The 16,071-nt window shown below is 48.5% G+C and overlaps 1 protein-coding gene across 4 annotated transcripts in view; it reads right to left on the reverse strand.

Annotated features, from left to right (window-relative positions):
• Positions 1-16,071, reverse strand: part of NRG2 (neuregulin 2) — a 161,660-nt gene that overhangs the window by 20,556 nt on the left and 125,033 nt on the right. For all 4 annotated transcript variants that reach the window (XM_039836269.1, XM_039836271.1, XM_039836270.1 and 1 more), the window contains exons 2-3: positions 11,942-12,113; positions 7,395-7,513 (exon numbers count right to left, since the gene is read on the reverse strand). In XM_039836269.1, the coding sequence (XP_039692203.1) occupies positions 7,395-7,513; positions 11,942-12,113 (291 nt within the window). The remainder of the gene's footprint in view (positions 1-7,394; positions 7,514-11,941; positions 12,114-16,071) is intronic.

The raw sequence follows: 16,071 nt of genomic DNA on the forward strand, positions 1-16,071 counted from the left end.
ACACCCGTGCTCTGGGCAATCCTCCAAAGGCCAGGAAGATTTTCTGTTCTTGGAGGGGGCGAGAGGCTAGCAAAAACTGCTCCCTCTGTAAGACTGGGCTTGAACGCTGTTAACCCAGACTATATATCTGATTGATCAGCTCCATCTGATAAATGAAAATAACTAAAGCTCTGCTCTCCCGTGGGATGGCATCTGGAAAGCTGGTTTCAAGTGAAAATTCTCGACTTGAATGCCAGTTTCCATCTGTAAGCTAACCCCTTGGGCTGCATATCCAGATCGGGTCGCCAGAAAGGGGTTCCTGCTCCGCCCACCCCAGCCTCTGGGGCTCTCAGGGCCTCACTCTCACCCAGCAGCGGCCTCCTGACTGAGGTGACACATTCTACCTTGGCTGGTCCTGTCTCCTCAGGGATATCGAGTCTCTACCACCCCCCTAAGTGATGAGGGGTGAAAGGAGGAGGACAGCAGGCACTCCGCGCCCCTAGTGTTTAGACGTGTGGGGAGACAGATGGAGCGCGGGGACGGGGAGTGTATACACAGCGCGTCCTCTGTATATGTCTGAGGAGCTGGCTGATAAAACCCAGCGGGCAGGGCCAGCTCCCACCTTCCCCTCCGCATCATGCCTGCTGCTGGTCTGGCATCCTTAAGCCCCACCCCTGCTGAGGTATCCTGCCTACGCTCAACCCTACACCCAGCTGGGACCCACATGCTGGCTGAGAGAGGCCTCTTGCTGGTCTCCGTCCCAATTCTGGGTCACTGAGACCCAGGGAACTAAGAAAGGGACAGAGAAGAGAAACAGCTGAGGTGACCATGCCTGTTAGTTATAAAATCCTGTTGCTGGAAGGACGCTAGAGGTTGTTCTGCCCTTTGGTTACACTGCCAAGGGAGAGTGAGGAAAGAGAGCAGGGAAGTGCCTGCCCAGAGTTATGATGTGTGTTGTGACAAGACCTCTGAACTCCTGATGCCTGATTGAGCATTCTTGCCAGCCAGCCAGTCCCTCGTGGAAGAGCATGTCAGCACCAAAGCTTGACATAAGCAGATGAACACAAAACTGATGTAGGCCACAGGCCTGGGTCTTCTTGTGAGCCTTGGCTAAGCCAGAGAAATCTCGGCCTGGACCTGCCAGGCTCAGCTTGGCTTCTACTGCAGTCACGAGTGGCAGAGCCTGTCCACTGTAGCACTAAGTGAGCAGCAGACAGCAGCAAAGATGGTGGCAGGAACCATAGCTGTCAACTGTGCTCATAGAGGCCTTGGGAGGCAGTAGGAAACTCCTGCGGGAAGACGGGGCCCCAGCTGGGATGCATTGGCTTGGGATGCCAGAACCATGTTGTCATGGGGACTAGGGCCCCAGAAAGGCTAAAAGGGAGGCCAGTTGGGGAGCTGGTCACAGAGGGTGTGGGAGGAAGTGACCATAACCCTTTCCGCCTTAGAAATAAGTACCTTAAGGTCACACCCATGATGGCAGGGCCTTCACAAGGCAACATGTCTGTACACCCTCGTCAGCATACCTGTATTTCCTCACTGTGTTCTCCCATGTTTGGGGAAGTGAAGATGACACATTTGGACTCCAAATTGGAGAGTCTGGCTGCTCCCTTGTTACCTCCACTGGGATGGCTCCGAGCCACCCCAAACTCAGCTGCCAATCACCTGCCCAGCCACGTGCTCCTCCAGTCGTGGTCACCAGTGACTTCACAGCACAAACCTATGACCTACAGGGCATCTTTGATTCTTGGCCTCTTTTGTTCCCCCTGCCATATGTCACAGAAGGCTGCCTTTTTACCTCCTCACAAGGCTCCATCCATGTCTCTCTCCTGCCTCCTCAGCCCAGGCCATGGTCTCGCTGGTGCATGAGCACAATAGATTCCTCACTGATCTTTCTGCCCTCACCCTTGCCTTCATCTCTAACTTTTTTACTTTGCAGCTACCAAAGTGGTCTTTAAAATATGTAAATTGATCAATCACTTTCATGATCAAAACCACCAATGGCTTCTATTTGTACTCAGAATAGAGTCCCTCCACCCCTCTCAGGCCTAATCTGGGCCTCCCCACCTCTCCCACTTCATGTTCTGTCCCTCTCTTGCAGTATATTCAGACTACACTGGCTTAATCCGGCTCATCTAACAAGCCAAGTACCTTCCTGTCCAGGACTTTCAAAATATCGGTGTCTCAGAGAAGGCTGTTCAGGCTCCTCCTTACTCCTTCTCTCAGCTTCATACACATGTACTTGTCATACTGATTCTAATATAATTAAATGGTTAGTTCTGCAATTACTAGCTATTTAAAGCTTAGCCCCTCCCTTAGAATGTAAGATCCATTCAGGCAGGAGCCATGTCTGTCTTGTTCACTCCTGAACCTTGGCTGATAAGATAACTTTTCTGTAGATTAAAGCACTGTCTCCTATTGAAATGCAAATATTCCTGGGAGGTCATCAGAGAAATGACAATCAAAACCACAGTGAGATACCATTTCACACCAACTTGGATGGCTGTAATCAAAAAGGATGGATGATAACAAGTGAAGATGAGGAGAAATTAGAACCATCATACATTGCCAGTGGGAATGTAAAATGGCACGACCACTTTGAAACACAGTCTGGAGGGTCCTCGAAAAATTAAACATGGAACAATCCCAGTCCTAGGTATATACCTGAGATAACCGAAAACCTGTACACGAATGATACAGCAGCATTATTCATAACAGCTCAAACAACTCGAATGACCCAACAACCCAAAATGATGAATGGATAAACAAAATGTGGTATATCTATACTGTGGAATATTATTCAGCCATAAAAAGAAAGAAGTACTGATACATGCTACAACATAGATAAACCATGAAAGTATTATATGAAGTGGAAGAAACTACTAATGAAAGGCCACATATTGTATGATTCCATTTATATAAAATGTCAATAAGTAAATGCGTAGAGACAGAAAGAAGATTAGTGGTTGCCAAGAGCTAGGGGAGGAAGAAATGGGGAGTGACTGCTGATGGGTCTAGGGTTTCTTTTTGAGGTGATGAAAATGTTTTAGAATTATTGGTGAAGACTATCCAACTTTGTGAATATACAAAAAAGCCACTGAATTGTATACTTTTAAAAGAGTGCATTTTATGGTATGTAAATTAGGCCTCAAAAAATGAATTGAAAAAATGCTCGGGCAGGGTAAACCCAGGAAGCCTCTATTAGCCATAATGTCTTGGTGTGAGTGGGTTTATGAGGGACCTGAAGGGAGAGTGGGTCAGGAGAGAAGCTGATGCTGTGGGGAGGCTCTCCCTGCTTCCAGCTGCTGTAATTGTTTTTCTCTCTTGCTCATGGAAAAACCTCTGCTTATCTTTCAAGGCCCAGATCAAGAGTCTTTTCATCCATTGAGGCTCCTCTCCTGCCTGCCCAAATGCCCCCTTTCCCTTTGGTAAAGTTGTCTATACTTTTTCTTCAGTGTGTTAGAACAGGCAGATGCTTTGAGTTCAGGTTTTAGCTTCTGTCATTTAAAGAACTTTGGTGGGAGCCCAGACAGTAACTCCCCAGAGCTCAGAACAAGATCTTGCTGAGTAAGGTCTTACTGCATGTGTGTGTGTGCACGCATGCACGTGCGCATGCTTGCATGTGTATGTGATTAAACAGCTAGCCTTTTTAAGCCCCCAGGTAAGGAACAGGCCCAGAAACCTCTCCAGGGCTTCCATGGTCCTGTGACACTTCAGGTCGAACCTGCTGCCCTCTGGGTGAAAACAGGCCTAGCCTGACATCCCGGAACTGGTACAGCCACCAGGACATTTCCAAGTTCTCTTTCCCCTGGGGATGAGGCACCTAGTTTCTCTAACTCAAAAGTGGGTTGGACCAAGCAGATTGTTTTGTTAAAAGCACCACAAACTTCTTGCCGACTCCTCTTCATCCCAGCCAACTCAGGAACGCAGCCTCTTGTGAGGTGACTGAGCTGTGAAGGGTGTGCTGTGATGTGGGGAAGGAGAATTGAGCCTCACCAGAACAGAGCTACACTAGGCAGCCAAGAGCCACCGCGATGCCCCTTGAGCAGCCACTGCTCCTTGCCAGCCCTCTCATGCCCTCTTCTGGCCTCCCCACCTACTAGCCCTGGCTACCCTGGGGCCCAGGCGGGCCAAGCCAACCCACCTTGGGATGTGTCAGAGCGGGGCAGGCACAGCAGCCCACTACTCGCCCTCTACCTGCCTCCCCAGGATGTGGTTGCTGCAGGTCTTCTTGGGTTCCATGGGTAAACAGGAAGCCTGAGCATCTCTGCTGGGAAAATGACCTCCCCTGCAGTGGCCCTGTTCATCTCCCCACATCAAGGGTAGGCTCGTGGCTGTCATGGACTCAACAGGGCAACAGAAGAGGTGTGATATGATGTGGTGTGTGTATGTGTGCGTGTGCGTGCACACGCGCGTGTGTGTGTGTGTAGTGTGGTGGCTAGGTGCACAGGATGTTAGCCTCAGCATCAAACTCAGAAACCCAGAGGTTTATCTATGAGCAAGGTAGAAGGAGCCTAGAGATCATCTAGCTCTGCTTCAGATAGGAAGACCTAAGGCTAGGGAGGTGGAATAACTCGCTCAGGGTTGCACTGCAAAGCTGGGACCAAAGCTCTGAACTCTTTTCACCACTCTGCCCTGCCACTCTCCTGCTAGCCTGGAGGGACAGGAGGCAAGGAACCCTGTGGGAAGCCCTCAGGGCCAGCCCAAAGCTTCACTGGCTCCCAAACTGATCAGAACTTGGGCTGCTGAGGGCTGACCAGAGCCTACATGGGGGGGTGGGTTGCAGCTTATCTGAGGGGTTCTCACAACAGTCCCCAGGCTCAGGCCCTAAGCCCTGTAAAGGCAAGAGGGCACTAATGTGGTTTTCTGCCTGGGAACCTTTCCCTCCTCCTCTGCTAACAGCAAGTCTCTAGGGAAGGTTCTTCCCCCACCCCCCGCCGCCTCCCGCCATAGTTCTGGCAGGGCCACACTCATAATCCTCTGCCTCTCAGTATCCCCTCTGCACACTTAGAGGCCTGGCAAGGATGGCACCCATCCCCCTGAGCACAGTGACTGGGCCAAGTGAGGCACATCACCTAAGCAGGGGCAGTCGGAATCCATCCCTGTGACTGAATAGACAGAGACAAAGCTATCTCTGGGTGTCGAGTTGGGATGATGTAAATCTGGAGCTGTCTGAAGCCATGGCCTCCTCTCCCCAATCCATTCCCCAAACAAGGGAGAAGCCCATTTTCCAGTAGGGGAGAATGAAGCCAACACCAGTGGGAGAGAGCGTCCTGACCCCTGCTCTGCGTCTAGGGCCAGTTCTACCTCTGGATGTCTCGGTTTCATAAGCCAATAAATACATTGCTTCAGGTAGTTTTAAGTTGGGTTTTTGTCAGTTCTAACCAAGAAAGTCTTGAATAATAAAACAGGACACCTCAAATCCAAAGTGGACCTGAGACTGTCTGCCCACTCTGGCTGAGGTGGCAGGTGCTGGACTCCTGGGAGGCCCATGTTCCCAGGCTTGGAGCAGGTTGGGATGAGTGGGGGGCCCAGGTACCCCCACAGCAACCATGCCCAACCTGGGGCATGGTGGAGGCAGTTAAAGAACTTGTAGCAGGTTCTAAGTCCTTTTATATAATATTTCCCAGATGCCTGCTATGAACCCAGCAGTGTGCTAGGCCCAAGGGCCAAGGTGGTACGCGGGCCCCCCAGAGAGAATAGATTCAGTGTTTGCCAACTAATTTTACATTATATAGATCTATCGCTAACTGGCGGTTTGACTTTGGGCAGAATATTTAACCTCTCTGACCTTCAGTCTCATAATTTATAAAATACATCATGGCCTTGAGTAAGGGCTCAAGAGATAATGGGAAGCCTGGCACAGAGCGTGCTCTCAGTGACTGTAGTTTATTGCAACTCCTGGGGAGAAGGCATCACCCCTGCTCTCCCACTCTCAGGCTCATCATTCCACTGGGGAGGCCACACCCACAGAGGAAGCTCAGCAACAGTATGAGAGTTGAAGAATCATCGAAGGCTAGAATTCAAGAGATACACGAAGACCACGATTGGCCAAGAAGTGGCCCAGGGATGGGGCCTGAGCTGGGAGTGGTACTGTGATAGGTTGGAGTGGTCAAGGAGAAAGGCTGACTGGGCGAGATGGTGTGGGAGGAAGAATAAGAATGAGATGTAAGGGACTAGCTGCAGTCAGGGTTGGAAAGATCATTTGTACCTTTCCTTGAGAGCTGGGCTATGGGACAAAGTCTTTGTGGCTCCATGGGGTGGGTGCATGACAGGATAAGTATCTTATGAGGCTTTTGCTTTGGTTCAGGTAAATAGGGATGAAACCTGGGCCAAGGTTGCTCCTGAGGTTAGATTAGAATGTAAAGGACACGCGTGAGCAAGATCCAGAAAGAAGCCTGACCAGGACCCAATTGCTACAGTAGTAAGGGGGATGGAGGAGCCTGAAAGGCTGGGAGAGCGAGGGGTCCCTCATAACACAGGGCAGACAGGGTCTGAGTTGGGTCTTCCTCCAAAGGCAGGGCTCAGGACAGAGGATGTTCCACAACGTTAGGTTTAGAAAGACCTAGAAGGCTCTATGGTGGAAATACAGGTGGGTGACGACAGATACAGGATTAGAATCTATGACAAGGCAGGAGTTGGAAGTGAACCCAAATAACCAGAGAGCCAAATGGTATGCTCACTCTGTGGCTGTCAGGAGGAGGGAAGAGGCCTGTGCAACCGCTAGAGTAGAGGGGTGCAGCCTGAGGACAGGCAGTTCTGGTGCCTCCCCAGTCAAAGGAAATGACTAGGGCCAGAGGGCACAGCCTAGCAGGAGGCAGCCTCCATGCTCGAGCTGGACCCGCCACTGCAGAGAGGGGACAATAGGGTGACCTGAGCTCTTGACCTTATAAGTTTTCAAGAGAGAGGATGACATGTGGGAAGAGGCCTGTCATCACTGAACAGAAGCTGTCCCCGGGGCCAAAGACACACGAGCCTCCTACCTTGGCGCTGTGAGGACAGCTGCCTGCACGTGGGTGCCTAGCAAAGCGACAGGCAACAGGCAGGCAGCTCGCACACATATCCTGGGCCTGCCTCTCCCTGGAGCCCAGTTCCTGGCAGCCTAGCCTCCCATAATTACCTTCTAAAAATATCCTTCCCCCACCCCCACCTCTTGATTTCAAAATATTTAGTTTTTAGGGTATTTAAAATGAGAGCTGGCGGCTCTTCCAGGCCCAGATAACAAAGCTAAACATTTATGCTTCGACTGCATTTCTCTGAATCGGCCCAGATCTCGGGGCTTGATATGGCAGCAGCAGGAGGGAGGGGGGTCAAGTGCAAGACGGATCATGTGCTGGCCTCCTGAGGGTTGTGGGGGGACTGGCCCGCCCCACTGAACCCCTGTAGGACCCCTCCCTTTGTAGGGGACCACCTACCGCTGTTGACGTGGAGCCGGCCTTTGACCGAGTCCTTCCCCAGGATGTTCTCGGCCTCGCAGACATACTCCCCGGCATCCTCCATCTTCACCTTGTTGAACTGCAGTCGTGAGTTCTTTCTGGTTAGGGAGAGAATAAGAGGGGGAGACGTGTGAGCCAGGGTCCAGGCTGGCTGTGGCTCCCCAGCGGTCACCCAGCGGTCACGTCTCCCATAAGCCGCAGTGGCTGTGCAGGGTGGATGGGAAGTAGAGTCTGGGGTCTGGGTGGAACACTGAGTCCCTGGAGCTGGAGGGAGACCTGGGCACTCGAGAGAACACAGGGTGGGGCTAGTGGCTACACATATGTTCTAAATCTACGAATCCCCACATCTACTTTTCCAGGGCTGGGCCTTATTTGCAGCTATTTTTCTGGGGATCCCTTAGGAAGTCACATGGCCACCTCCCTCCTCTTCTTTCAGTGCCCCTCCCCCAGTCCTGGTGTTTTCCCCCACACTCCCAACGGGTCAGCCAGTGGCTCACCAGCTACTTAGCCTTCCCTTAGAAGATTATTTGGAAGATTTCTGTGGAAATACCTCACAAATTTAGATTTAAGAATATGAAGGTCTTAAAATTATTTTTAATAGTTTGTGTGTTACATGTGGGGAAGAACCATGGTAACAGTAACTAGTCTGGACTCTTAAATTTGATATTTAGGTTCAAGTCTGAAACAGGGATTTGATACATTAATTATTTTAAATTAAGATGTATATGAAAATCCTTTTATTTTACATATTTCATGTTTTTTAATATGCTATTAGCTTCAACATCTAAGGTACATACTGTTACTCGGGCTGATGGCCTTACATCCCACCTTCCTCCTCTGCACTGCCTGATACAAGAGGCTTCGTTTTTGCTGGGAAACTTTCATAACCAATGTGTAAGAACTATGTAAAAGATTCCACGTTTCTAAAGGAAAAAAAAAAAGTGGCAGCCTGTCATTCTAGGTATGCAAGGTACCTGGGGAGGGCCTGTTCTAATTGGTTCCCATGGCACCTGTGTCCGGCTTCTCAGTCCCAATCTGTGGCTCTCCGCGACTTCACATTAGCCCTCTGTGGTGTCTCCAAGGGGCTTTCATTCATTCACATTCAATAAATGTTTACTGAGTGCCTTCTGAGTGCCGGGAGCTTGCTTACCTCAGGGAACTAAAAGATCCTATTCTAGTGGCCTGACCTGACCTTCACAGCTAATCTGGAGATGGACAGAACAGTATAGATGGAAAAACTGAGTTCTAGAGGGGCTTTTGAACTTGTCCAAGGGTACTGACTGGCACAGCTTTTAATGCTCTGAGCCCAGACGTGTAGACCAGAGTCAGGGAACCAATGAGGAAAGGAGGACAGGAGAGGTGAGCAGAGAGGCTGGGACAGGTGTGGAGGGGATGATAAACTGAGCCACATCTCTACTGGGGCTGTGCTTTGAGCACTTGCCTCCCGGGCTGCCCCCTACTCTGTTTCTAGGAGTGGGCCTCTTCCCAGACCTACTCACTCCAAATCCCCCAAACAAGGGTCCATGAAGTTGTCTTGTCATTAGACCCTGTTGCTGTGATGGTGTCCTTACTGATGCCATGGTGACAGCTGCCTGACTCCCCCCTATCCTTCCTGGCTCAAGCCAGTCACTGTCTCCTTGGCCTGATGTCTGTCTACAACCCACTACTGTCAGTTCAAGTTTGTTCCCTTCATTAAACAGAGCCTTGGAGCCCCTCTGGCTGAGAAAGCATCTCCTGCCTGGCTCTAGCCTAATTAGATGCCACAAAGCCCGGGACTAGGCTTCTCTTGCTTCCTGGCCACTGGCTCTTCCCTGACACTAAACAAGCAGAGAGTGTGTGTGTGTGTGTTGGGGGGGGAGGGTTGGTCATCTGAGGGTCACAGGGTCAAGGTAGAGGGGACACACAGTCAGAACCTCCTTGTCACTCACAGCTGAATTCAAAGAATCTTCCCTTATATGACATCATATGTAGCAGGGCAAGGCAGAGCTAAGTTCATAGATATCCAGAGGGATAAAAGCTACCTGGAAGGAGGGGCTTCCCACATGAAAGTGTGAGTCCTGGGGAAAGGAGGCACAGGGCTCAGGGAGAGCCCCTCCCCTTTGAGGAACTAGAAAGAGGCAAGGGGACAGAACAATGACCCCTGCATGTACCAGCTGTATGATGATTTTGCCAGTTCAGGGAGGTAGGCCCCAGAGTTGCACAAGAGGCCCCGGGGTCAGAGCTGAAGGGTGGGGCTCTATGGGTCCCTCTGGCTCTGAAGGACCAGAGGGGCTGGGGATGACACACACTACACTCTCTTCTCCTCACTAGCCCCCAGGATTCAGGACTCTCTCTTACCTCCTGGCAGGCCTGGTAGCCCCTCGCCGTGCTGACCCAGGTCTTCCCCTGTGATAGACGTCCCTCCCCTCCTTCCTCAGCTAGCTTTTTGTTGGCAGAGATGGGATCTGGGCGGCCACGTCCTCTACCCGTCCACACATTTTCCTCAGTGTCTACCTCCCTCTGCCTGCCCGAGGGGCCTGTTCCAGCCTGCCCCTCATAAATAAGAGAACACGCGGTTCTGCAGGGGAGGGCCCTGTGCCCAGGGCTTGGGGGGCCAGTTTTCTCCTGGCATAGAAGGTTTGGGTGAGACACCTCCTGGAGCAGTCCCTGAGACAGACGACACCTGCCGGGGAGGGGGTCTCTGCAGGCTGAGAGTGATGTCAAGACTGAGTGTAGCCTGGGCAGAAGAAGTGCTAAGAGGGCCAGAGGGCAAGCTGCAGTTGGGCAGAAGGAAAGAGGATGCTGCCAGAAAGGAGATCCCTGCCCCTGCCCTTGGCTCCCACACAAGGTGAAGTGCGTGTGGAGCTGGCAGCTCTCTCTGAGTCACAACAGGGGAATCAGAAATTCCCTATAGCCTACTCCTCCACCCCATCCGCTCACTGCTGGGAGCCCAGGGGCAGGATGAATGGAGCAAGGAAGTTTCAAAAAGGCAGCAGATAGGTTAGGGCTCTGACAAGAAAGGGACAGGGGCACCCTTAGGCTCTTAGGGGTCCCTGATATCCAGAAGGAAAAGAGCTGACCAGGCCCTGTTTCTGGACTGGGTCACCTGCTTGTCAGATAAAACTGAGGCTTTACCCGGACACTAAATCGCTCAAAGTTGAGGTCAACCCAAAGAATGACTCGCCCAGTCTTAGTGTCACTCTGTACCCAAGAGAGGAGAGCTAATCCTGCAAAATTCTCATTAATTCTATACTGGATGTTGATCTCCTCTGCCAAGCCATAAAGTGGAGGGGGGTGTGTGTGTGTGTGTGTGTGTGTAGACTCTGAGGCTCTTTCATGCTAGAAAGAGAGACAGCCTCCCCAACCCCCTCAACAAGGCAATGGAACTGTGTCTAAGGCACCACAACGGAAGATGACAAGAGCTGCCTGGAGGGCTCAGGAAGGTGTGGAGGATATGACTTGTAAGCTGGGCCTTGGAGAACTTTCCCAGGGACAGTGCGTGTGTGTGTGTGTATGGGGCAGCTGCCAGCATAGGGAACAGCCTGGGCCCATGTCCAGGGTCATTAAAGGAAAGAGCAGGAATGAGGAGCACTTGAGGTGTTGGGGAAAAGTGGGGCAGTGACTTAGAGGCCAGGAAGAGGAGTCAGAAGGGCTCCAAGGCCTGGGCTGTACCTGGCATACAGCAGGCTCTCAAGATCTGTCAAGTAAATGAATGGAAGATCAGATACATGCCCATGTTAGAGAGATCATCGTCCCCTGTCAGAGTCACGGGAGTCAGTGACTGTAGACTTCCAGAATTGTAAGCAAAACTGGGTGGATGAGATACATTTCTTTCTAAAGAAAGGGTTAAGGCCTTTACCAGATTATACACTAGTAGCTAGACTAGAAACTGTGAAGTTCGGGACCATGTCAATTCCAATCCCTGGTGTATCTCCAGCCTCTGGCAGAGCATCTGGCACACAGTTGATGTTATGTTATGAATTCACAAGGGGGCCTGTGGCCCAGAAAAGGTGGGGATGACCGAGAATGGGGCAGTGGAGGAAAAGAGGCTAAAGCTGGGAGAACAGATAATAAACTTGCAGGGCAGGGAGAAAGGTGCCTCCAACACCAGTCTTCTCCCATCACCTAGCTCTCTGCTCAGTATAGTTAGCTGAGCTGAGAAACCAGCCCATTATCATGCATCACCTCCCAGATGCATTCTGCAGATTCTTTCACCAAAGATTGCCAAAATGGCGGGCTTTCAGACACTGTGGCAGGTCCTTTGAGAAGTTTTAGGGACAAAAGGAGACTTCCACAGGTAGAGTTGACTTTGACAATCAAATTGCTTTCAACCATCCAGAGACATGAATTAAGCATCTATAGTCTGAAGACAGTGAGTCAACATAACCAGAAAGGACCAGAACTGCAAGAAAAAATTGGGCTTGGCAAGGCAGGGGTACCAGAACCTGATCCGCAGGTGATCTGGGGCATGGCACAGAGTTCTTCCAACTGAGGCCCCACCTTATCAGGAAGGGAGATGCCAGGAGGGAGGGAAGGCTGTTGCTCACCTGCCATTGCCATACTTGATGCGAATGTCTCGGCTGCGGTTGACCTCCTTGCCATCCTTAAACCAGCGGTAGGAGGGCTGGGGGTTACCGGCCACGGCCTCGCACTTCAGCGATTGCTTCTCTCCAACCTGTCCTGTCTGACTCTTCATCTTCTTCAGCTTGGGCTTGGTGGCTGTAGGGGTATAAGGCAGAGAGGTGAGCATGGTGGTGGGTGGGGGACAGTATCAAGCATGAGGAGTGGAGGAGGGGCCACTGTCCTTGGGTTGGGCCTGGAGAGGTGCAGGGGTGAGCTCGGGGAGCCACCCTTCCTGGTGTCATTTCCTAGTTTAATTCCATGAGCATTCACAAAGGGTCTGCAATGACGTCAGTGTGGTTATTACCTGTGGAGAGTCTCCTTCATACCTGGAATGGTACAAGGAGCTTTATATGCATTGATTTATGAAAATAACCCCATGAGTTCACTGCAACGATTAAACCCATTTATAGATGGGGAACTGAAGCTCCTTGACTTCAGTGCTAAGGACCTATAACTCCTGTCTCAGCACCCCCCAGGCCTACGCTGGGCCCAGAGGACAAAGGTGGACCAAGATGACAGATATAGCACCTGCCCTGGCATTAACATCACAACATGGTTCATGGAGAACTGGGAATGCTGAAGTCCAGTGGAGCAACCCCAACCAGGGCTGGGGGAGGAGAGAACTCAGTTAAGATCTAAGGGGTGGGGCTAGGAGGAGAAGGGAGGGTGTGGGCCAGGCAGAGTCATGGCTGTGGCTTGGGAGAATCACATGTGGTCCAGTGGGGTAGGCTGACTTGAATGAGTGAAGTGGAATGGCTGTGTGGGGGAAAAGGCATGGGGCTGCACTGGTGCGCACAGGCCCAGCCACGGATGCAGGGCTGCAAATGTTGAACTGAGAAGCTTCTCCCATTTTTCTTAAACACCATTCTATTTCCACATGCCCGGGTCTCCCATGCTTTATCCCCTAGCTCCTCTCCCTCCAACAACCTTAAAAAAAAAAAAAAAATAAGAAAAGGAAAGGAAAAAGTACTCTGTCCTCAGGAAGGTGAGGGCAAGCCCAAGTTCCTTGCTGGGGTACATAATAATTTCCTTTGGGATAGCCCTTTACAGAACACGCAATGCCTTCATGCATGCTCTCATTGGTTCCTGAGCAAGAGTCATTACTGACATAGATAATGAAGATGAGCCTCAGTGAAACTTGACCAAGGTCACATATCCAGGCAGCCACAGAGCTGGGACTAAAGCCCAGACACCTGGATTTGCAATGCATCAGGCTAGTGTCTGCTTTTGCAGTCTTGTCTACCTTTGAAGAATGGAGATCCTTGTTTTTATCCTTCCAGCAGCAGAAAAGAGGGTGTGCTAGGGCCAGGGAATTATCTGGGTACTGGTTGACCCCATCTAGGCCATCAGTCCCTCCCTCAACAACTCAGAGCAACACACCTGAGCTAGCTCCAGATAAAGGCAGGTGAGAGGGCCTGGCTATAGATAGGGGCCCATCACTGAACCTAACCTGAGCTGCTGCTTGTAAATAAGGAGTAGATGAGAGTGGGGTGCAGGGACGAAGGGATCATAAAAAGGCTCCCAAAGCCTTAAAAAATGTATGACATAGACTAAAAGAACAGTTCTCGTAAAATGATTTTGTTCATTTTAGAAAACTTAAAAATACAAATGGGTAAAAGAAAACAAAATCATCCGTTATCCTAGTACTCAGAAATAAAACACACACACACAGGCACACACACACTTACTTTTAAACAAAATGGAATCATTGAGGTAGATGGGGAAAAAAATTTTTTAAAAGTTAATTAAAATAATTTCTTCAATAAAAATTTAAAAAATTAAAAAAAAAATAAATACAATAAAAACTGGAAACAAACAAAAAAGGAATCATTGCCAGTAACATGTTTCTTTCATTTAATGAAACAATATAAGCCTTTCATCTTGGCATTAAATATTAATAATAATATTTCCCAAACTGAATTCTATAGGACACGAATATCCAGAGAGATGATAACAGATAGTATTTGAGAAAAGAGTTCCATGAGCAAATCAGTTTATGGAACATATAGGTAAACACAGTTAAAGAAGTATCTTCATTGACTTCAGTATGATTCTCCAAGTAAAGGTCTTGAAACTTTTTTTTCTTGGAACACTGAGTAGCATTTCCAGAAAATAAAGTAATGTGGAATATACAACTTATTCCACATAACTTTATATATATGTATTTATAGATCTATACTTATTTTAATAGATAATATATTCACATGATTCAAAATTTAAGAAGTGAAAAAGGGTGTATGACTTAAAAAAACAAGTCTTCCTTTAGCTTCTGACCATAGCCACATGGTTAGTTGCCTTTCCAGGAGGCAACCAATTTTATATCCTTTCAGAGATCTTTTTTTTTTCCTATAGCATCATTTTTCATGGTTGCATTATATTTCTGTATGGGTATATCACAATTTATGTTTTCTTTTCTCCCTCCCCTCCCCCTCATAAACGAGCCCAGAGGAGGATCCTTGCAGTTTCATCCAGTGTATACATTACATATCCAGTGCACACACCCAGTGTACACTGCTGTACAGCAGTGTGACTCTTGACTCAGATTGCCTGGGTTCAAATCCAGGCTTTGCTACTTGTTAGCTTTGTGTCCTCAGGTCATTGACTTAATTCTTTCGAGCCTCAGTTTCCTCATCTGTAAAAGACAGGTGATAAATAGCTCCTGTCTCCTGGGAAGATGGCTTTGAGGATTATATGAGATAATGCATGTAAAGCCTGGCACGCACAGAGCATTTAATAAAGGTTAGCTATTATTGTTATTATTATCGGCAATTATTTCCTAAGGCAATCTTCCTAAAAGTGGAATTGCTGCGTCAAAAGGGTTTGCAATCTTCCTCAGCTTTACGTGTTGCCAAATTACCTTCTGGAAAGGTTGCATCAATCTGCACTCCCACCAGTGAATGACAGTGCCTGTTTTTTCCACACCCTCACTAACATGAGGTATTATCATATGTAATCTTCACTAATTAGCCAGGCTAAAGATAATGTCTCTGTTGTTTTAATTTGCATTTATTTGATTCCTGGTGAGGCTGACCACTTTTTATAAGTGTATTGGCCCGTTGTATTTTTTCTTTTTGAATTGTCTGTTCTTGCCTGTACTCTGTTTTTCTATTGGGTGCTCATCTTATTGATCTATAAGAGTTCTTTATAAATATTAAGACTATTAATCTTTTGCTACATTTCTTCCCCAGTTACTTGCTTCATCTATTTTTAAAAGTTTTTTTTTTTGGATATCCAGAGGTTTTATATATATCAACCTATCAATCCGTTGGACTTTCTGGAACTTCATTATTCTAAATACGACTGAAGCCTCAGCATCATTCTCCCTTACTTATATCACTACCTTCCTTCATCTCCTTGTTCAGGGGTCTTGATAGTCCATTCACTTCAGAACAATCTCATCTAGTTCACATGTTCCTCATTCATTCATTCATTCACTTACTCAACCTACTATATGCCAGGCATCGTTCTGGGCCCTGAGGATATAGTAGTGAACCAGACAGATAAGTGGCTTGCTCTTAGGGAGCCTGGAAAAAAAAGCCCATGTGGCTGGAAGATTCTGGAAGGCAGGGGTGAAATGAGGGGAGCCTGGTATGTGGCTACGTGAGCAAAGACAAGAAGTCTGGATTTATTCTGCCCATGCCCCATCCCCTTTTGTAACTTTTTATATACCTACTATAAATTTTAAAATTATATATATATAGATCACATTATATACCTAGTACACAGCACTGGTCTAAAGGATGACAAAATAAAAATAACTATATATTTTCGTTAACCAATGTCGCTATAACAAATAAATAAATTAATTAAACCATACATTTGAATCATGCTGTGTTCTTTATAAAGAATCTTCTTTTATACCTCTTAACAGTTCCTCACAAGGACCAACTGAGATACAGGAGTCCCCCCTTATCTACAGTTTTGCTTTCTGAGATTTCAGTTACCCATAGTTCGAAAATATTAAATGGAAAATTCCAGAAATAAACAATTCCTGTTTCAAATTGTGTGCCGTTTTGAGTAGTGTGATGAAATCTTGTGCTGTCCGTCCTGTTTG

Source organism: Pteropus medius, unplaced genomic scaffold, assembly GCF_902729225.1.
Source record: "Pteropus medius unplaced genomic scaffold, Ma_sr-lr_union100, whole genome shotgun sequence".
NCBI lineage: Eukaryota > Metazoa > Chordata > Mammalia > Chiroptera > Pteropodidae > Pteropus > Pteropus medius.